At 36.2% G+C, this 24356-nt stretch overlaps 1 protein-coding gene and 1 pseudogene across 1 annotated transcript; both read left to right on the top strand.

Moving 5' to 3' along the window:
- Positions 1-17907: 17907 nt before the first annotated feature.
- On the top strand, positions 17908-19233 carry LOC148193086 (strigolactones hydrolase CXE15-like). Its single transcript, XM_088098340.1, has 2 exons — positions 17908-18670; positions 18742-19233. The coding sequence occupies exons 1-2, from the start codon at positions 18000-18002 to the stop codon at positions 19043-19045; spliced, it is 975 nt and encodes a 324-aa protein (XP_087954466.1). The 5' UTR covers positions 17908-17999; the 3' UTR covers positions 19046-19233.
- Positions 19234-23003: 3770 nt separating this feature from the next.
- LOC124819929 (strigolactones hydrolase CXE15-like) lies at positions 23004-24121 on the top strand (annotated as a pseudogene).
- The last annotated feature ends 235 nt before the right edge of the window (positions 24122-24356 follow it).

The following is a 24356-nucleotide window of genomic DNA, read 5'->3' on the forward strand; positions in this document are numbered from 1 at the left end:
GTGACCAAATTTGGCTGGTGTGGCCTTCACATGCAGCAGCTGCATCTAATGTACAAGTTGGACGACTACCTGGACGATATGGTGGATTTGTCGATGATAGGACAAGGCAAACCATGATTGAAGCAACTCTGGATGGTGCTGTTGTTTTGGGAAATCCAGTTGCACCCCCTGTAAATGGGGACATACATACTGATATCAGCACTGAAAATGCCTTACTCCCAGGATCTAGGTATGTCTATTTTTATCATCTGAACGTATTGAATTGTTATTTTGGCTGTCATTCATGTGAAGAATTTTTAACAGGCGAACAAGCAAAGGAGTTGAATATCTAGTTGAAGCATCAGCCGCAGAAGCTGAAGCTATTAGTGCCACACTGGCTGCTGCCAAAGCACGGCAAGTAAATGGGGAAGTTGAATTGCCTGACCGAGATCGTGGGGCTGAGGCAACACCTAGTGGGAAACAAATATATTCCTTGATTAAGCCTGATTCTTCTGCGTCAAATAGCATTCCTCCTGGTGGAGTGAGGCTACATCACAGAGTTGTGAGTAGACATGCCTCCTGGGGAAACAAATCCATTGTTCATGAAGGGTTCTGCACGAGGCACACTCTGTCCACCATCATCTTTATTTGTTCTTCTAGCTTTCTCTTTAGCCAACTCTGCCTCTACGACAATAACCCTCCGTTTAAGTTCTGCAATTAGATTGTCTTGCTCGTCTAAAGCACGCATAAAACTTTCTCTGCATCAACGACAAACAAAATAAGCAAAAGGGAAAATCCCTAAAACGAAAACAACAAAAATTTTAGCACAAAAGGGAAAACCCAAAAGCCAAACCAAAAACGAATGACGAAAAAGGAGGAATAACACATTTACCTTGTTCGAAGGACCATGGTTACCGGAACTTGCCATTTCGCACAATACCCTCAACAAAGAGGACGATGTTGAGAAAAACGAAGAGATGCAACGACAACGTATAAGAAGAACGACAACCAAGATCGAGAGCGACAACAAAGAGGGAGAATGAGAACGAGAACAAGAACGCAGAGAACATTGTTTTCTATAATGAAATAGGACAAGGGGCATATTTGGAATTCTGAAATTCTGAAACCCTCCTCAATTTTAACATCATTTCTTAAAACAAAAAATAAAATAGATACAAGTCAATGAATTCATGACACGTGACGTTGGCAAAAGTGTGTCAAAAATCTGTTGTCAAAATATCGGGATCCTTTTTGTTTTATTTGCGTAGCTTTTTCATTCAAACATTCTAGATTGGTCAGCAATATCAAAACCAATTGTACAGACTTTTGTTACGCGCACCACTGCCTATATATTTGTATTTTTTCATTCCACTCTTATGCTTAGACCTAATACCCAGACGCTATCACACACTGCTATCATGATGTTATCCTTTGTTATTCTAATATTAGGTTTGATCTTCCGCTTCTTTTCAGCCATCTTTAACAAAGAAGTGCAGGAAGAAGAGAAATTTGTTGTCCAACCAGAAGTCCAAGAACATGGTAGTATTATTGTGTCCGGAACATTTCTGGAATCTTCACCTGCAGTGGCACCTGCAGTGGCACAACCTGCGAAACATACAGTGGAGGTCAAACCGGAGCCCATGCCACAACTTCAACCGGTAGCTGGTGTAAGTACAACAATATTAACTGGTGGAACCCAACCTGGTGCAGCAGAATCAGCCACAGCAGGAGTAGCAGAACCTCTGGACATAGAATTGGCCACTACAGGAATAGCAGAACCAGCCACTGCAGCAGGAGTAGCAGAACCAGCCACTGCAGCAAGAGTGGAAAAGAACCATGCTAGGCAAGAACTATTTCGAAACTATATAACTGGATTTACTTTAATAACTTTCAGATTTTTATCCGAAACTCCGATTCGTACCATTAAAAAAGAGGCCTTCATTAATACGATAATTGGTACTGTTCTAATACCAATAAACGAATTTTTAATATTTAAACTATTACATCGTAATAGTGTAAGAGAAACGAGAAAGAAAAAATTAATAATTACAGTAATAGCATCAACATTTGGATCTTTTCTGGGTGCCTTAACTGCTATACTATACTTCAATGTTGTTCGTCACTTGGAAATTAGACTAAGAATATCAGTTACTGTATTGAGTATAATCCTTCTTGTAATTCTAGGAAATACGGAAAAGACATTAAAAAATTATTTAGGAGGTTTTAAGAATGGTTTGGTACTTCTAGTAGGGATTGGGATAGCAATGTTAGTTAGCTTTTTTCTTAATAAATATTTTGCAAAACTTTAAATTAGATTTAGAATAGTTTTAGTTAATTTGTAGGAGATGTTTTTATATTATCGTGTAATAGTTTCAGATATTGTGTAATGGATGTTTTTATATGATATATTTCGTAAATGTTGTGCTTTGTTGGTTTCTATATAATTATTTCTCTTCTCTATTTTCTTTAAAAAAATACTAACATTAATATTTTATTTTAGGTTTAATCCTTTTCGACATCCCTATTTATGTACGAATGTCTCATATGGGTCCTCGTTTTCTAAAGTGTATCAAAATGGTCCTTAATTTTGAAAATTGATATCAATTGAGTCCTTTCCGTTAAGTTGGCTGGACGGCGTTAAAAAAATTGATGAGTGGATGCTGAGATAACGAACGAACGCTCGTCCACCAGCGAACGAACGCTCGTCCACCAGCGAACGAACGCTCGTCGACCACCGAACGAACGGTCGTCCAGTCTTAAAACAAAAAATAAAATAGATACAAGTCAATGAATTCATGACACGTGACGTTGGCAAAAGTGTGTCAAAAATCTGTTGTCAAAATATCGGGATCCTTTTTGTTTTATTTGCGTAGCTTTTTCATTCAAACATTCTAGATTGGTCAGCAATATCAAAACCAATTGTACAGACTTTTGTTACGCGCACCACTGCCTATATATTTGTATTTTTTCATTCCACTCTTATGCTTAGACCTAATACCCAGACGCTATCACACACTGCTATCATGATGTTATCCTTTGTTATTCTAATATTAGGTTTGATCTTCCGCTTCTTTTCAGCCATCTTTAACAAAGAAGTGCAGGAAGAAGAGAAATTTGTTGTCCAACCAGAACTCCAAGAACATGGTAGTATTATTGTGTCCGGAACATTTCTGGAATCTTCACCTGCAGTGGCACCTGTAGTGGCACAACCTGCGAAACATACAGTGGAGGTCGAACCGGAGCCCATGCCACAACTTCAACCGGTAGCTGGTGTAAGTACAACAATATTAACTGGTGGAACCCAACCTGGTGCAGCAGAATCAGCCACAGCAGGAGTAGCAGAACCTCTGGACATAGAATCGGCCACTACAGGAATAGCAGAACCAGCCACTGCAGCAGGAGTAGCAGAACCAGCCACTGCAGCAAGAGTGGAAAAGAACCATGCTAGGCAAGAACTATTTCGAAACTATATAACTGGATTTACTTTAATAACTTTCAGATTTTTATCCGAAACTCCGATTCGTACCACTAAAAAAGAGGCCTTCATTAATAAGATAATTGGTACTGTTCTAATACCAATAAACGAATTTTTAATATTTAAACTATTACATCGTAATAGTGTAAGAGAAACGAGAAAGAAAAAATTAATAATTACAGTAATAGCATCAACATTTGGATCTTTTCTGGGTGCCTTAACTGCTATACTATACTTCAATGTTGTTCGTCACTTGGAAATTAGACTAAGAATATCAGTTACTGTATTGAGTATAATCCTTCTTGTAATTCTAGGAAATACGGAAAAGACATTAAAAAATTATTTAGGAGGTTTTAAGAATGGTTTGGTACTTCTAGTAGGGATTGGGATAGCAATGTTAGTTAGCTTTTTTCTTAATAAATATTTTGCAAAACTTTAAATTAGATTTAGAATAGTTTTAGTTAATTTGTAGATGTTTTTATATTATCGTGTAATAGTTTCAGATATTGTGTAATGGATGTTTTTATATGATATATTTCGTAAATGTTGTGCTTTGTTGGTTTCTATATAATTATTTATCTTCTCTATTTTCTTTAAAAAATACTAACATTAATATTTTATTTTAGGTTTAATCCTTTTCGACATCCCTATTTATGTACGAATGTCTCATATGGGTCCTCGTTTTCTAAAGTGTATCAAAATGGTCCTTAATTTTGAAAATTGATATCAATTGAGTCCTTTCCGTTAAGTTGGCTGGACGGCGTTAAAAAAATTGATGAGTGGATGCTGAGATAACGAACGAACGCTCGTCCACCAGCGAACGAACGCTCGTCCACCAGCGAACGAACGCTCGTCGACCACCGAACGAACGGTCGTCCAGTCTTAAAACAAAAAATAAAATAGATACAAGTCAATGAATTCATGACACGTGACGTTGGCAAAAGTGTGTCAAAAATCTGTTGTCAAAATATCGGGATCCTTTTTGTTTTATTTGCGTAGCTTTTTCATTCAAACATTCTAGATTGGTCAGCAATATCAAAACCAATTGTACAGACTTTTGTTACGCGCACCACTGCCTATATATTTGTATTTTTTCATTCCACTCTTATGCTTAGACCTAATACCCAGACGCTATCACACACTGCTATCATGATGTTATCCTTTGTTATTCTAATATTAGGTTTGATCTTCCGCTTCTTTTCAGCCATCTTTAACAAAGAAGTGCAGGAAGAAGAGAAATTTGTTGTCCAACCAGAAGTCCAAGAACATGGTAGTATTATTGTGTCCGAAACATTTCTGGAATCTTCACCTGCAGTGGCACCTGCAGTGGCACAACCTGCGAAACATACAGTGGAGGTCGAACCGGAGCCCATGCCACAACTTCAACCGGTAGCTGGTGTAAGTACAACAATATTAACTGGTGGAACCCAACCTGGTGCAGCAGAATCAGCCACAGCAGGAGTAGCAGAACCTCTGGACATAGAATCGGCCACTACAGGAATAGCAGAACCAGCCACTGCAGCAAGAGTGGAAAAGAACCATGCCAGGCAAGAACTATTTCGAAACTATATAACTGGATTTACTTTAATAACTTTCAGATTTTTATCCGAAACTCCGATTCGTACCATTAAAAAAGAGGCCTTCATTAATACGATAATTGGTACTGTTCTAATACCAATAAACGAATTTTTAATATTTAAACTATTACATCGTAATAGTGTAAGAGAAACGAGAAAGAAAAAATTAATAATTACAGTAATAGCATCAACATTTGGATCTTTTCTGGGTGCCTTAACTGCTATACTATACTTCAATGTTGTTCGTCACTTGGAAATTAGACTAAGAATATCAGTTACTGTATTGAGTATAATCCTTCTTGTAATTCTAGGAAATACGGAAAAGACATTAAAAAATTATTTAGGAGGTTTTAAGAATGGTTTGGTACTTCTAGTAGGGATTGGGATAGCAATGTTAGTTAGCTTTTTTCTTAATAAATATTTTGCAAAACTTTAAATTAGATTTAGAATAGTTTTAGTTAATTTGTAGGAGATGTTTTTATATTATCGTGTAATAGTTTCAGATATTGTGTAATGGATGTTTTTATATGATATATTTCGTAAATGTTGTGCTTTGTTGGTTTCTATATAATTATTTCTCTTCTCTATTTTCTTTAAAAAAATACTAACATTAATATTTTATTTTAGGTTTAATCCTTTTCGACATCCCTATTTATGTACGAATGTCTCATATGGGTCCTCGTTTTCTAAAGTGTATCAAAATGGTCCTTAATTTTGAAAATTGATATCAATTGAGTCCTTTCCGTTAAGTTGGCTGGACGGCGTTAAAAAAATTGATGAGTGGATGCTGAGATAACGAACGAACGCTCGTCCACCAGCGAACGAACGCTCGTCCACCAGCGAACGAACGCTCGTCGACCACCGAACGAACGGTCGTCCAGTCTTAAAACAAAAAATAAAATAGATACAAGTCAATGAATTCATGACACGTGACGTTGGCAAAAGTGTGTCAAAAATCTGTGGTCAAAATATCGGGATCCTTTTTGTTTTATTTGCGTAGCTTTTTCATTCAAACATTCTAGATTGGTCAGCAATATCAAAACCAATTGTACAGACTTTTGTTACGCGCACCACTGCCTATATATTTGTATTTTTTCATTCCACTCTTATGCTTAGACCTAATACCCAGACGCTATCACACACTGCTATCATGATGTTATCCTTTGTTATTCTAATATTAGGTTTGATCTTCCGCTTCTTTTCAGCCATCTTTAACAAAGAAGTGCAGGAAGAAGAGAAATTTGTTGTCCAACCAGAACTCCAAGAACATGGTAGTATTATTGTGTCCGGAACATTTCTGGAATCTTCACCTGCAGTGGCACCTGTAGTGGCACAACCTGCGAAACATACAGTGGAGGTCGAACCGGAGCCCATGCCACAACTTCAACCGGTAGCTGGTGTAAGTACAACAATATTAACTGGTGGAACCCAACCTGGTGCAGCAGAATCAGCCACAGCAGGAGTAGCAGAACCTCTGGACATAGAATCGGCCACTACAGGAATAGCAGAACCAGCCACTGCAGCAGGAGTAGCAGAACCAGCCACTGCAGCAAGAGTGGAAAAGAACCATGCTAGGCAAGAACTATTTCGAAACTATATAACTGGATTTACTTTAATAACTTTCAGATTTTTATCCGAAACTCCGATTCGTACCACTAAAAAAGAGGCCTTCATTAATAAGATAATTGGTACTGTTCTAATACCAATAAACGAATTTTTAATATTTAAACTATTACATCGTAATAGTGTAAGAGAAACGAGAAAGAAAAAATTAATAATTACAGTAATAGCATCAACATTTGGATCTTTTCTGGGTGCCTTAACTGCTATACTATACTTCAATGTTGTTCGTCACTTGGAAATTAGACTAAGAATATCAGTTACTGTATTGAGTATAATCCTTCTTGTAATTCTAGGAAATACGGAAAAGACATTAAAAAATTATTTAGGAGGTTTTAAGAATGGTTTGGTACTTCTAGTAGGGATTGGGATAGCAATGTTAGTTAGCTTTTTTCTTAATAAATATTTTGCAAAACTTTAAATTAGATTTAGAATAGTTTTAGTTAATTTGTAGATGTTTTTATATTATCGTGTAATAGTTTCAGATATTGTGTAATGGATGTTTTTATATGATATATTTCGTAAATGTTGTGCTTTGTTGGTTTCTATATAATTATTTATCTTCTCTATTTTCTTTAAAAAATACTAACATTAATATTTTATTTTAGGTTTAATCCTTTTCGACATCCCTATTTATGTACGAATGTCTCATATGGGTCCTCGTTTTCTAAAGTGTATCAAAATGGTCCTTAATTTTGAAAATTGATATCAATTGAGTCCTTTCCGTTAAGTTGGCTGGACGGCGTTAAAAAAATTGATGAGTGGATGCTGAGATAACGAACGAACGCTCGTCCACCAGCGAACGAACGCTCGTCCACCAGCGAACGAACGCTCGTCGACCACCGAACGAACGGTCGTCCAGTGTGGAACGAACGGTCGTCCAGCAGTAAGAGGTCGACGAGCGTTCGTTCTCTGGTGGACGAGCGTTCGTTCGCTGGTGGACGAGCGTTCGTTCGCTGGTGGACGAGCATTCGTTCGTCATCTCAGCATCCACTCATCAATTTTTTAACGCCGTCCAGCCAACTTAACGGAAAGGACTCAATTGATATCAATTTTCAAAATTTAGGACCATTTTGATACACTTTAAAAAACGAGGACCCATCTGAGACATTCGTACATAAATAGGGATGTCGAAAAGGATTAAACCTTTATTTTATTAAAAAGTAGTTTCTTTCTAAATTAAAATAAACATATGACAAGCACATCGTGCAGTGCATGGTGCGATGTGGTCTTCTAATAAAATACATAGATCATAGGGGCCCATTTTAGTTTTAGGATTAGTGAACTAAGAGACTGTCGCAACGGGAATTGCGACGGGACGACGATGCAAAAAGAGCGAACGGGTTTTGAAAAGAGATTTGGAGTCGCCACCATAGTTTATTCTGGAAAACTACGGAAAAACCATAAAATGATAAGGCATGGTCTAGGAAAAACCAGATTCTGGGTTCGGGAGTCGGTTACGTGTAGGGAAGGTATTAGCACCCTACAACGCCTGCCCTAAGGCAGTACCTTTAACTAAATACGTGAATATGATGTCGTTTTCAAAATGTTTAACTATCCCCTAAAATAAAACTCTAAAGAGACAAAATATATTTTTTAGTTTTTTGGACTCGACAAGGATTGACCTTGCTCCTACGTATTCTCATTCAGAATGAGAAATCAGGGTTACGTAGTTCTTTTGAATCTGTTTGAGAAATTTCGTTTAGGAATTTGTTTGAAAATTTGTTTTGAAATGATTTTGGATAATAGGGAAGTGAAAGAGAGAGGCTTTTAGCACAAGGACGATGCGTGTGATCACAGATGTGCCGAAACCTTTAAAATATTTATTATTATTTATATTTTTTTAGAAGAGAAGAAGAAAAGGTTCTAACACAAGGACGATGCGTGCGATCACACATGTGCCTAAACCTTTAAAACATTTATTATTATTTTTTAGAAGAGAAGGTTTTAACACAAGGACGATGCGTGCGATCACACATGTGCCAAAACCTTTAAAATATGTTCTTTTTAGAAGAGAAAAAGAGAAGGTTTTAACACAAGGACGATGTGTACGATCACACATGTGCTTAAACCTTTAAAATATAATTTTTATCATTTCTTATAAAAGTGCATTTAAAATGGAAACAAAAGAGACAGAAAAGAAAAAAAATAAAAAAAAAATAAAAAGTAAAAAATAAAAATAAAAAATAAAACAAATAAAAAGGAAAACGACAAAATAAAATAAAAGTGTAAAAGTAAAATACATAAAAGTAAACTTAAAGAAAAATAAAATGAAATAGCATAAAACAAAATGGAATAACATAAAATAAAATAAAGATAAATCAAAGAAATAAGATAAAATAAACAAAATAAAAATAAAACCAAATAAAATGAAGTAAAAATAAAATAAAATATAAACAGGAGGGGAAATAAATAAAAACGAAACAAAGTAAAAACAAAGGATGAAAATAATAGAAAAAGGAAAACGAAACAAAACCATCATTTTTTTTAGACTTCGTATCAAATTTATCTTTGCCCGTTTATTTTATTTATTACCCCTTTTTATCTCTAGATATTTTTTAACTATCCGGACGAAATTGGGTATTAACAGCTGCCCCTCTTTACTTAGATATTACTGGATAATATGAAAATTTGATATTTTCGTATTATTGGAGTAAAAGCTAAGTAAAGAAAGAAACATTAATTTTGTCCGGATTTCAAAATGAAACAAGGAACAACATGGAATTTTAAACAAAAAATGAGCATGGCTAAGAGAATTGAGGTGTGCAAACCTCATGGAGGGTGTCATAACCCTATGGATGAATGAATGAGGTGTAACAACCTCGTGGAGGGTGTAACAACCCTATGGACAAGTGAATGAGGTATAACAACCTCGCGGAGGGTGTAACAACCCTATGGATGAATGAATGAGGTGTAACAACCTTGGGGAGGGTGTAACAACCCTATAGATGAGTGAATGAGGTGTAACAACCTTGTGGAGGGTGTAACAACCCTATGGATAAGTGAATGAGGTGTAACAACCTCGTGGGGGTGTAACAACCCTATGGATGAACGAATGAGGTGTAACAACCTCGCGGAGGGTGTAACAACCCTATGGATGAACGAATGAGGTGTAACAACCTCGTGGAGGGTGTAACAATCCTATGGATGAATGTAGTGAGCGTGATCATTGGGTTCGACCATTACCAAGCAGAGGGCCGTTAGAAAAACTAAAATCTAGACTTGACCATTACCTTGCAGAGGGCCAATATCACTGAACAACAACCTGGATTTGACCATTGCCTTGCAGAGGGCCAATATCGCAGAAGAAAACTTAAATTCGACCATTGCCAAGCAGAGGGCCGTTAGAAAAACTAAAATCTGGACTTGACCATTGCCTTGCAGAGGGCCAATATCGCAGCACAACAACCTAGATTTGACCATTGCCTTGTAGAGGGTCAATATCGCAGAAGAAAACTTAAATTCGGCCATTGCCAAGCAGAGGGCCATTAGGAAAACTAAAATATGGACTTGACCATTGCCTTGTAGAGGGCCAATATCGCAGAACAACAACCTGGATTTGACCATTGCCTTGCAGAGGGCCAATATCGCAGAAGAAAACTTAAATTCGACCATTGCCAAGCAGAGGGCCGTTAGAAAAACTAAAATCTGGACTTGACCATTGCCTTGTAGAGGGCCAATATCGCAGAACAACAACCTGGATTTGACCATTGCCTTGCAGAGGGCCAATATCGCAGAAGAAAACTTAAATTCAGGATGGCAAATGAAACTGGGTTTAGGGTGCCAGGCAAAATTGTGCTTTTTTTTTTGAAGGGCCAGGTGAGCTGGGCTTGGGGGCCAGTGTAGAAACTGGGCTTTGGGGGCCAGTGTAGAAACTGGGCTTGGGGGCCAGTGTGGAAACTGGGCTTGGGGGCCAGTGTAGAAACTGGGCTTTGTGGGCAAGTGTAGAAATTGGGCTTAGGGGCCAATGTGAAAATTGGGCTTTGTGGGCCACTGTGGAAACTGGGCTTTGGGGCCAGTGTAGAAACTGGGCTTGGGGGCCAGTGTGTAAACTGGGCTTTGGGGGCCAGTGTGGAAACTGGACTTTGTGGCCAGGTGAAATTGGGCTTTGTGGGCCAGTATGAAAACTGGGCTTTGTGGCCAGGTGAAACTAGGCTTTGTGGGCCAGTATGAAAACTGAGCTTTGCGGGCCAGTGTGGAAACTGGGCTTTGGGGCCAGACAAGCTGGGCTTTGTGGGCCAGTTAAAACTGGGCTTTCAAATTTCGAAATTCTTGAGACTTGTATGTGAAATGTTTTGTAATTTTGACAGAAATCTGATTTTTGAAAAGACATCAAGGCGTTGAAACCCTTCATTACAAAGTATTAAAATGTTGATGCGGGATCAGGATGTCAAGACCCTAATATGAGAGAAAAAGTTTGATCGACATGAAACAATATGGCTTGAAAGAGAAAATCTGAATCTTATTCTTTTTGTGTTTTTGGAGAAGGATTCGATAACCATTCATATGAATGAAGAGGGTTTCGATCTGAAAAGTTTTCTTTTTTTGATGGATTGATGGCAACTGATGTTATGCACATATGAAAACATTTGCTTTGTTTTGTGTTTTTTTTTTCGCTTGAGTCAATTGTCTTACTTGCAATCATCAAACTGGTCATTATTTTCAGTGCTTCGAAAAGTGAGGAATGTCATATATCCGAGATCTAACTTTGAGATTATTACATTTTGACTTTTTCTCCCGAGACATCAACGCACACATGCTTGAATTTACTGGCAAGTGAAGAATGGGAGCCGTTTAGAATGGTTCGGAAGAGAATGGGATAGCCATGTGAGCATGTCACCTCATGCGCTCCTTAAAGGAGATGAGTGCTAAAGCGAAACACGAGGTATCTAAAAAGTTTCACCGGTTTGGTGTAATGAGTATGATGATGAATCCATGATAATTCGGGTGAAAAATTCAAGTAAGATCCGCAAAGCTGCCCTAGTCTTGAGATTATGGGTTGATGAATTTTAAGGAAAAAACGCGTGGTGAGGTCCACCAAGCTGCCCCAGTTTTTGGCCCGGGGTTCAGTTTGGAAGAGGTAGTGGGCATGAAAAGGATCGGCTAAAGGGATGACCTTAATGGGTTTGATTTTCTTTTGCATGTTGCTGGCTGGTTGGCAGGGAGATCCCCTCTTCCTGAGACATTACTTCTTTCTCTTGTTTTCAATCATTCATTTTCAACTTTTTTTTTTATTTTTTTTTACCACACATTGAAAGTCACTTCGCCTTATCGCACAATTAAGCTTTATGAAAATTTGAGCAATCATTATTCAATCTGTGTGGACTTTTAATAGGCTTGTAATGCGGCTAAGGGCTAAAGGTATTGAAAAGAGATATAAAGGCTCAAATGAATGTTTGTCGACTATATTATTTGGGAACAAAGGTTGTCATTTGGCATTGTGTCAAATTCTGATTGCTTTATTTTCAAAAGATTAATTCTACGACTAGATGACCTCAACATGAGTCATTTTTCCTTTCTTTCTTTCTAGACCGCCCTTTCGGGTTTTCAATCTAGTGGACTTATTCTCTTTTTGAAAGTTCTTTTGTTTGTCTCAATGGATTCAGGGATCACCAGACTAGCACAAGCGAGAGTAATTTTGGTCCGGCCAATCTGCCCAAGTGTAAAGGTATGTTGATGAGGGTAGTGTTATTGTTTGTTAGGGAATATCCTTTATTTTGGAAAGGTGAAGGGTGGAGATTTTCAAGCAACATGCGCACCAACGTTTAGGAAAAAAACGTCAAATTTTTATTTTTGATTAAATACTTGACCTCGAAAAAGCTTGACACTGCATTTTTATTTTTGATTATTATCATTTTTATTTCTTTTTTTTTTGCTATTTTCGAAAAATAAGAGTTTGAAGATTCGCAAGAAAGACAAGGGACTCAAAATTGCCTTCAACTTATTTTTTTCAATTTTGTGTTTTTTTTTCAATACCCTTTCAGGACTCGATTTCCAGCAATACTTGGAGAACTCCTATAGTGAACGTTCACGTTGAAAGTCATGGATGAAGACGTGATACCAATAGGCATACTTCTCCATAGCTAGACACTTCACAACATCGAATTCACTTGTACAATGACTTATGCTTTCTTATGTGATTTTAAAGCCCACTTCATTTCTTCATGACATTTGTAGTGGCATTCTCAAGCCTTACGTCAGTGTTGGGTTGACTTTCATCACACTTTAATCATCTTGAATGAATCAAAGTTTGCCTTTGCGCTTGAACCACCAGCACTTTTGGTGGAATGACTGATAGCCACTCCATGGTAATCACCTTTTGTGTATGATGTATCACGAGTCTTGAGGTATTGAGGCTTTAAAGGCTTCATGTAACAAGTAAAAACCAAGTCTTTTTATGCAGAAGACTTGGAAGAAATGTTGCATAAGTCATATGGATAGGAGTGAAACTCGTAGGCCTTTTCTCTTAATCAAACATTTTTCTACCTGACAGCTTGGTGGGAAGTTGAGTTTGGGTCGAGTCCAATGTTGTCTTAGAGAGGTTTCAAAGGGTAGGCCAACGGTGTTTGAGCAGTGGGATATGATTGAGCTCTTTCTTCTCTCCTTACCCCAAGCTTAGACCAGACTTGTTCACATTTGTTGTCATGGTAGGACCTTGAGCGATCTTTTCAGTCTTCATACAAATTTCAATTCTTTATCTGATTATCACCAAGTTTGCAAAGTTTAGGGAAACACTGTTCACCATGGTCTCACAGAAGGGTGATTACAGAGTATTGAGGAATATGGGAACCATTTCCCTGTCACTCTCATGAAACTTCATTTGAGCAACAATCTTTTTCCACCTTTGGCATATTCTTTGAACAATTTGGACTCCTTCACCAAGGTCCGCAGTTGTAATCCAGCAGGTGCCGCATCCCTGATATATTTGTACTGCCTCAAGAAAGCATCCACCAAATCCTCCCAAGACCAGATGCACGACTGTTCAAGATGAGTTCCCCAGTTTGGTGTCATGCCAGCTAATCTACCTTAGAAGAAACGAATTGACCACTTTTCATCATAGGAACGCACAACCATTTTCTTTCTGTACATCATGATATGGCTCTTGGACAAGTGGTGCCTCCGGGTAATTTAAAATTTGGGAGGTATCAGCATATCATCTGAGACTAAGCATAACCCTGCAACATTTGCAAACTTAGAGCTTCCTCCCCCTTCCACGACTCTTATCCTTTTTCCAGTATTTCAAATTTAAGCTTGTCAGCATCAACATCCACTGGTGCAACGACATGAGGAAAAGATTTCAACTTGGGTTGCTTTGTCATTGTCTTGCTCACTACACTGGGCTGAATCATTTATGTAGGCACCATGAAAGTGGTTGCCCTAAGCTTGTTTCCTCCTTCATCGTATTACTTTTGGCCTTTTGAATGCAAAGTTGTCCCGAGTCCACTCCCAAGGGTGTAATGTAATTCTGGGGGAGACCATAAGGAGGGAAGGTTTGTGCTCCTAGAACTCTTTGTTGCACTCGTGATGTGTGTGAATCTACAAGGCTTCTTGTAAGGCGTTTAGAAGCTCTAGGCTTCAGCTCATCTGCTCATTCAATTGTTGGATATTAACTTTCATTCCTTCTTGAATTTCTCCTCGGCTCTCCAAGATTTGATAACTAGTTCGAGTCCTTTAGGGTATCTTGGATGTTTAGCTGTATTTTAGTTTTTTTTTTGCGAAACAAATTTAAGAAAAAGAAAATAAAAATGAAAAGAAAAAGAAAAGACAACGTAGTTCAAATTCTCTAGTCATAAATTATAAAGCTGTGAAAATATTGCCTCGGTATAATTTGGAAATTAACATGAAACAGAGTCAATAATGTGGTTCATCATTCAGAAGTTCCCAAGATGTGAGACATAGGAAGTATTGGTCAACCATCTCAGGCTTTAGCCATAACATTCTTCATTTCTCTGATAAGTTTCTTGCAGTAATTGAGGAATGTTTCAATCCTCTTAGGCGGGTTAATGATTAACATTACAGACTCAGCATCAGCTAAGAACTTAGGGACGTCTTCAATGGCTTCATTGGCAAGGGAAGCTAGCTGTGAGAGACTTCTCTTCCAATTCTTTGTAACTTGTACTTATTCAATGACATACTCTTTCATCTGAATCATTATTTATGGATGTCTCCTTTTTAGCTTGATGCTAACATTCTTTTTTTCAGTTTCTCAACTGCTGCTTTCATCCGTTGCTCAGCATTATGAAGTTGTTTTTCACAGTTTGGGTAAGGGAAATTAACTTGAATGGCAACTTGATTGTCTTAACCCTCTCTGTGATTCATTGGCTAAGGGAATCTTTTATTAAAAGTCCATGATCTTGGGTCTCCCTTGAAGCGGACAATATTGCCCCAAGCGTTCCTAACTTGATGAAGCATTTCAGCAAATGTTCATTCCTCATAAGATGCAATGTGGCCAGAGGTGCAGGCGTTAGTGATCCTCTCGTTTTATGTACGGTCGGTCAAATGACCGTTTGCTTCGACGCTCGGTCCTGATGGTGACCTGGGTGGACGACCTTGGGACAACCGTTCGGTCTGTCTTGGGAGAGTCGTTCGGCCAGGAGGACCGTACGATACAATATCAATAAAATTTAACAGTCACTCATGATAATTTAATTAAAATTTATTTTTAAATATAATTGTACAATTAATTTAGTAAATGTATATTAGAACTATTTTTTTTTATATTTTTTAGGAGCCTAACCAGGATTTTATTTGTGTGGATCTTAAAATAACTCCGCAAAAATAATCCTAATTTTAACACGTGACAGATTTATATTTTAACACGTGGAACGTTAACCTCAATGATATTTTTTATGAAAATAGAAAATTAATTATGTTTTTTTAGAAAATAATAACTCAATTAAGTAAAAAAATATAAAATAAAAATAAATTAAAAGCCTAATAATAGAAATCAAATTCCTACCCTTTAAAGTGTGAATTGACTTTTTCACTTTAACAAAAAACTCAACTTTGTTATTTTTGTAATATGTAATATAGTACGTAAAGATGCACGTCTCATTTGTTTACACATATGACTGTTTTTCTTTTTCATGCAGGAGTGATAGTGGAGATGGTCAATGGTGATACCGTGGTTATTAATACTCTCATCAATTATGATAATTTAATTAAAATTCAAGCTCACAAGGTTAAATTATCGCAACTTTGTTGAACTTTTTAATATTTTAATTGAATCTCACAATTGAAAAAGATATCGATTTTTTAATATATCTATTATGGTAAAGTAAAATTTTAGATTCATTTATAACCATGGAAACAATTGTAAGCATTTTCTCATTTAGTTAGTGGGACACACATTTCTTCATACTTATTTCTCAAACATTCGTTTAAGGCTTACATAATCCTTCAATCCTTAAAGAGTTTTTATTTATTATTATTATTATTATTATTATTATTATTATTATTATTATTATTATTATTATTATTATGACGTATGAATAAAAGAGACGATGAATTTTTTTTCTAAATTTTATCAAACACAACAGCACTTTTTACATGCACAAAACAACCTCTGTGGTCTGACTCAGAATATTCTTACTTGAGTTTGCAGTAGAAGCAGTCAAAGATAGGATAATCTAAAAATCTTTTTCATCTTAACATCCTTCATCAACAAAAAGGAAAACGGTATTTCTTTGCCTTTCTTTCCTTCCATATAGTACAACTTCAAATACATACAAAGGGTAAATAATTAGTTTATTAAAAGTGTTCTTCATTTATCAGTTAATATATTTTTTAGGATTTTTTGAAAATTTAATTCACCCTCTTGAAATTCACAAATTTAACAATACTTAGAAACCATTTTTTTTTTCCTTCTTCTTGTTTATGGATTTAGGTTTTTTAAAGGTCTTCAATGCTTGAGCTATGTTAAACATTGTGAGGGTAACCTTTGGTTACACATAAAACAAATTGTTATAGTAATAATAATAATAATAATTTAGGCACTTAATAATCAAGGTAAGAGAAAGCCATTATTGTGAAAGTTGGTACATCAGAAGTCTATTGGTATAAAGTTTCCAAAGCAATAGTGATGGTATTCTTTTGTTTTGTTTGTTTTTTCATGATAGTGTATTTATTATATTTGGATTGCAACTTCCTTTTCAAATATCCTTTTCAAATATACACGATAAACACTAGTAAAGTTTATAATTAATAATAAACAGATATCTTTAATAAATACATTAATAAACCGCCAATAATATTATGGGATTCAATCAATAGATACTTATTTAGTGAATTTTACTTAGATATTTTTTAAAAAATTAAAAAATCAAAATAAAATTAATAATAAAAGAAATATTAACCATTAAATAATTTTTTAGAGTTTAATTTTATATTTTCATTTATATTTATGAAATTAAAATTATTTTTTAAAAGATTAATTTTTTAAACTTTGTGGTACAGCTTATTAAATTGGTTTTTAAAAGATCAAATTACTTTACGCTAACATATTGTGTCATTTTATTTGGATTATACTTTAAAGATAATTTTTTATTTAAATATATTCGAAAGAATTATTTTAAAATCATTTCATTTAAAAAAAAAATCCTTTAGACTAATAATTTTATATGGAGTAGGTAATATTCGTCCTCGCCGTGATACTTTATCATTCAGGTACTCATACCCTTTTGATAAGAAACTTTCGTTTTATTATGTTACACTCACGTAACTTCATCTTGATAATTGAAACCTTTATTTCATCCTTCCATGTTGTAAATACCCATTTTTGGACAGTGTCAATGTCACACATATTCTTTTTCTTTTTTTAAATACAAACTCTTGACTATAAAAATGTGAGCCCAACGGCAACCATATATATTAACATTAAAGTTTAATTAACTCCATTCATATTTGTCTTTTAACTATTGTAATCGTCTATAAATGTCTATAAAAATTTAAAAGGAATAATAAAAAAATGTTTTATAAATTCTTACAATAAAGCAGTCTCACCATATAATAATTAATTAAACTATAATTAAAAATCTACAATTGGTGAAGCACTCTATTATTCAGCAAAAGAATAATATCATTGCATGATGTTGCCATCGAGATAATGGCACAAGTAAAACTCCATTACCGCACAAGAAAACAACGTATGACACACTTCCCATACTGTCGTGTTTGTCTTTGCATGGCAAAAAAAATAAAAAAGCAACAAGAAGGAAACGTCATTCACATCATAATTCCTTCACGACAATGCATTCTTCCATCGCCATTAATCTTTTCAACCTCTTTTTCTCTCTTTATATCAACTTTCCTCACACAAAATAAAACACGGGGTAAAGCAAGACAAGAACATGTCTTCAACATTGGATTCCGAAGCCACCGTAGTAGAAGAGTGTCGCGGTGTTCTTCACGTTTATAGCGACGGTTCCATAGTACGCTCTTCGCGCCCAAGCTTCAACGTCTCTGTAGTCGACGACGGCACCGTTTTGTGGAAAGATGTCGTTTTTCACCCTGCCCATGATCTTCAGCTTCGGCTCTACAAGCCAGCCGACTCAGCCGGCTCCAAGCTTCCCATCTTTTTCTACTTTCACGGTGGCGGCTTTTGCATCGGTTCACGCACTTGGCCTAATTGTCAAAACTACTGTTTTCGTCTTGCTTCCCAGCTTCGAGTTATAGTAGTAGCTCCAGATTACCGGCTGGCTCCCGAGAATCGACTCCCTGCCGCAATCGACGACGGCTTCGCGGCTTTTAAGTGGCTTCAGACTCAAGCCGCGAGTAATGAGCCGGACCCATGGTTGAGCAACGTGGCTGATTTTAGCCGGGTGTTCATCTCGGGTGACTCGGCTGGAGGGAACATAGCTCACCATTTGGCGGCTGGACTTGGATTCGGGTCGCCCAAGTTGGAGGCGGTTCGGGTGAGAGGTTATATTCTATTGGCACCTTTCTTTGGTGGAACTGTCCGAACGAAGTCAGAAGCTGAAGGACCAAAAGATGCTTTTCTGAATTTGGAACTTATTGATAGGTTGGTAAATTTGATTAGTCATATCTGCATAATGTTTTACACCAGTTTCTAATGGTTCAATGATTGAACAGGTTTTGGAGGCTTTCTATTCCGATTGGGGAAACTACAGATCACCCTATTGTGAATCCATTTGGACCAAACAGCGAGAGCCTTGAAGGGAAAAGTCTAGAAGCAATTCTGGTGGTGGCCGGAGGAAGTGATTTGCTTAAAGAGAGAGCAGAGGATTATGCAAGGAGGCTTAAGGAGTGGGGTAAAGATATAGAGTATGTGGAATTTGAAGGACAGCAACATGGTTTCTTCACTATTGATCCCAACTCAGAACCCTCAAACAAGTTGATGTTCATCATCAAACATTTCATAGACAAGAATGTTTGAAGACCTTCAAACTCTGCTGCAATGTCATCAAATTCTAAGCATCAAGCATCCATTGCCCTAAACTTGTGTTAGATTGCTGTTGTAATAAAACTTTCTCCTTCTAAAAGTTAATGTGTATGTTTGTGACAGTGGCAGTAGAGAATGAACTGTGAGAATAAATTTCAAAAGTAATTCGTTTATGTTGCTAAGTTCTTGTTTTATATCATGTATTTTTTTTTCCAACGATGATATTTGTTACTTACTATATGCTTATAGCCGACCGAACGGTAAAAGTACAGAAGAGTCGTCCGATCGATGATACCTCTCAGGTCAATAAACCGATCGGTAAAATCAGTCCGACCGATGATACCTCTCAGGTCAGTGAACCGATCGGTTAAAACAGTCGTTAAGGTAATTAATAGTAATAATAGTCGGGGAGTTAGTGAAAATAATTGTCATTTATTGACAATTAACATTGTCATTCATTGGTGGTTAATGAGTCAGACCTAACGATAAGCTCATTATAGTTTATAAATATTTGTCTAGTAGAGGAGACACTTGAACTGAAACTTAGAGTTCTGATAATTAAATCTTGATTACAAGATTATTACGCAAAGTCACTGACTTGAGCGTCGGAGTGTCTTTTGCAGGCACCCTCCCCCGCGGCTCGGACAAGGAGAAGAGAGAAGACAACACAACTGGATATCGGAGCATACAACTTTGAATGTTTTGGATTAGGGTTCTAAATCCTGCCAAAACAATATTTTTTATTTTTTTATTGTTAAGAATGATGAACAATGGAAAAGTCAAAAAGAAAACAAAGTGGAGAATTGTAAATGAAGAATAAAATGATGGTCAAGGATTTGAATGTAAATCGGAGAAAAGAAAAAGTAAATTATGAAGAATAAAACACCCTCTTGGTGCGTTAGACGAGCTTGCTAAAATCATTTCAAATGCGTCGATGAATGTATACTGGGACTCTACTACATTTGGAAGAGAAGCTCAGATCCCATTGTGCTTGCATCATCAAGATGTTAGGGAGCTTGCGTCGGAGAGAGAAGAAATTAATATTACACTCATTCAGTTATGGATGATGTAAGTTTATGAGAACTTTTTTATATAATTATTTTTTATCAAGTTACTTATATCAGATTATTTCTTCATTTTAGGTATATGTTTGATGTTAGTAACAAGAAGGGGTTCAACAATGTATATGGGTTCATTGGCCCCTCTATGACTCATGAAAGAAATAAATTTGATGATATTCAAACATACATCACCACCTGCTTTGGAATGGGGAAGGAGATATATTTTTTCCCTTATATACATGGGTAAGTGAAGTTTGTTAACTTTAAAGTTTCATTTATCAATTTTGGTATATGACAATGAAGTTATTACCAATTTCAGGTGTCATTGGCAGCTACTTGTGATCTCCATATCGGAGAACACTGCTGTCTGGTTTTGTTCATTGCACAAGTCTCCTCCCAACCCTCTTAGACATGTAGTAGATTGGTAAGAACCTCAATGTTTCAACTTTCTTTGTTATATAAATGTATGCTAAAGCAATGCAACACATATGATGTTATCTGGGAGATCTACTGCTACAGCTAAAAAGCTTGCATGGGTTGCCCTTAAGGTTTGGTATTTTAGTCCATACTTTGTTACATTTGGTTCCATTCAAATGATGTTACTTAACATTTTATAATTATGATGATATATTGTAGTGTAATAGACAAACGTGGTCATATGAATGTGGTTACTACGTCATGTTTTGGATGATGACCATTATTCGTGCACATTACACCAGTGGATGGGAAACGGTAATATTTAGGTTTGAATTTTATTTTCTCTATAGTTTAGATTTCATATACACTAATTGAAATCATTGTGTTTTATGCAGAGATTAAATAGGACTACTCCAATTCCAGAGAAGTCACTTCAACTCGTGAGGAAAACACTGACTAAATATGTAATTCAATTATATAATAGTATGTAGTAGATATTAGGATATAGTAAGTTCTAAGTTTATGTTTCTAAGTTGTTTTATGCTTTTCTACATTATTATTAGTTTAACTTTGTACATTGCATTGATTTATTCTTCAAACTTGATTTATGCTTCAAACTTGATTTATGATTACATTGGATTGATTTATGCTTCTAAGAAGTTGATTTATGATTCCATTGAATGTATTTATGTTTTAATATAATTTTCATTCAAAATATACGTTTCTGGATTATTCTGGACTGTTATGGTTGTAAATGTATATGCAGGTTTGTTTCTGTAGTTGGGAATGTAGTAGAAACATACCTCATTTTAAAAAAAACATGGGAATATGCCTCGGTTGAGGTCATAACCGAGGTAGAAAAGCCCCCTATGGCCTTGGTTAAGGTCACACCCGATGCAGAAAGACTGGTGGATGAAAAAAAAACAAAAATGGGCTCTACTGCCTCGGTTAGGGTTTCAACCGAGGCAATAGAGGGGGACATACGGCCTCGGTTCAGAAGGAACCTAGGCATAAAGTTCTACGAAAAAAAAAATAAAAAAATCAAAACATCTACTACTTCGGTTAAGGCTGGACCGAGGCAAAATCCTCTCCTTTTATGCCTCGGTTCGCACCCGAGGCAAAAAGTACGCCTGGATATGCCTCGGTTCGGGAACCGCTGCCTATGGCCAAAAATAACCGTTGTCGTTTCCCCTGACTGCACTAGTGACTGCTGTGTTTTTCAAAGGTTGATCAACTTGCACATTTGGGTGTCATTGAGCGATCAGATTCTGCAATCTTTTGAAGGTTGGTTTTAGGTTCCCTGTTGATTACAGGAAGAAGAACAATGATGTTCTTGACTTTGAGAGTGTCTCAAAGGGTTTAGGCAGTAGGAGAGAGGATTCTTGCTGCTGGTCTTGTTGTGTACTGCATATATTTTGATTAGAGGGTTAGAGAGGTGTTTTATATTTTTTACGTGTGGTCGCTATAAAATTCTTATTGTAAAAGCCTTGATCATTATAGTGTATTGACTTCCTGTGGTTGGAATGACACTAGATATAGGCTTGGCTGAACCAGTATAAAAACATAGTGTTTGAATTTTCTCATCCATACACTCTTTATTAAATCGATTACATTCTGCATTCATTCGATTAAGTTTCCGCTGCATTGCCATTTGATTATCTTGCAATTCAAGAAAAGTAAAAGCATCAATTTTTGTGAAAAGTTTTTTAAAGATTATATTTTTTACACTTCACCAATTCATCCTTTTTAGTGTGAGAAATTGAGTCATTCTATTTTAACAATCTATTTGATTGTTCCTTTCAATTCTCTCTACCTTAGTATGTTTACTTTCCCTAGCATCCTTCGATCTTTTTTCTTATCTTTCTCCATGCCCTTAAAACATATAAAATTAGTTACCATCGTAAAGTAATTCGTATTACGCGATATTATCATAAAAAAGACTTTGATTGGAATAATATTACTACGTCTTACTGTTCCACTATAAGAAGACAAAATAATTTACATTAATTAAAAATTTATTTAGTACCATTTAATTGTACTATTTTTATTCTTAAAAAAGAAATATAATTAAATTATAATTATTTAAAACTTGATATAAAAAATAAAATAGTTATTAAAAATATAATCTCAATTAAAAAATTAGGTAAAATTTATTTATATAATGTATACAATTTATTTAAAAGCAGATTATATTGTATTGAAAATTGAGAACATCAATTAAATAAAAATTAAGTTAATATACCTCTTCAAGAAGGGTTCTATTACTTTCACATTTAATAAACTTTTATATTCATTTTATATCTATTATTTTACTTTTTATTTTTATAAATATAAAAGTTTATTCTTACTATATTATTTTTAGAAGTAGTTGTAACGTGATTCTAGTGGATGTAAAAAACATTTTTCAAAGAATAAAACAGTAGCACTTGAATGATATAGCCACACAAATAACCTATAGAAGTAATCCACGTTTACATTTTCTGTCTTTCTTATCATAGTACGTCCTTTTCAAAGTAGAATACAATTTCTACGCTACTGTGGCTATACTCATTCATCAACCTCATTTTCTACCTGCATTATCGCAAAACATAACATCGTAAACAAAAACAAAACATGTCTACAACGTTGGGTTCAAAAACCACCGTGGTGGAAGAGTGTCGTGGCGTTCTTCATGTTTACAGCGACGGTTCCGTAGTACGCTCTTCGCGGCCAAGCTTTAACGTTCCTATTAACGACGACGGCACCGTTTTGTGGAAAGACGTACTTTTCGACCCCACCCATCATCTTCAGCTTCGGCTGTACAAGTCAGCCGATTCAATCGGCCCTAGGCTACCCGTCATATACTTCTTCCACGGCGGCGGCTTCTACATCGGCTCCCACACTTGACCTAACTGGCAAAACTACTGTTTCCAGCTCAGTTCCCAGCTTCGAGCCGTAGTGGTAGAGCCGGAGTATCGGCTAGCTCCAGAGTAATGAGCCAGACCCATGGTTGAGCCATGTGGCTGATTTCACCTGCTTGTTCGTTTCGGGTGACTCGGCTGGAGGGTACATGGCTCACCATTTGGCGGTTCGGCTTGGACTGGGGTCACCTGAGCTTACGCCGGTTCGGGTGATGGGTTATACTCTGTTGGGACCTTTCTTCTGTGGAACTATGCGAAGCAAATCAGAAGCTGAAGGACCAAAAGATGCTCTGCTCAATTTAGAACGTATAACAGGTTGGCATAATAAATTTGATGCGTCTTGTTCCTAAAAATGGAACATTTTTTGTGTTTTGTCATTTTGGTGGTGAAATGTGCTAGTGTTGTTCCCTTTTGAACAGGTATTGGAGGCTTTGTTTACCTGTGGGGGAAACTACTTATCTCTCTTGAAGGAACTAAACTAGACCAAATTCTAGTGGTGGCTGCTGGAAGTGATTTGCTTAACACTAGTATAAAGACAGAACGAAGGATTATTCGAAGAAGCTTAAGGAAAAGATGTCGGGTATGTAGAGCTTAAAGGACAGCAACATGGATTCTTCACCAACTCAGAAGCGTCCACCAAATTGATGCTGGTCGTCAAGCAATTTGTAGAGAAGCATATGGGCCAAGATTGAAACTTTGAGTTTACTATTAGCAACTTTTACTCTTGCATTTTAACTCATGTTAGGCTTTTGCTACTAGTGAATACAGAGCCAACGATAACATTCTAAGCATAAAGTATAGATCACATTGAGAACGCTATTTTTATCTTTTTCTTTTTAGAAACTTAATCAACTTTAATAAAATATCAAAATGTCCTTTATTAAAGTAAGAAGAGAGATTAATTTTAATAACTTTAAAATAATCCCT

Source organism: Vigna umbellata, chromosome 9 (genome assembly GCF_029865625.1).
Source record: "Vigna umbellata cultivar VRB3 chromosome 9, Vumbellata_1.0, whole genome shotgun sequence".
Lineage (NCBI taxonomy): Eukaryota > Viridiplantae > Streptophyta > Magnoliopsida > Fabales > Fabaceae > Vigna > Vigna umbellata.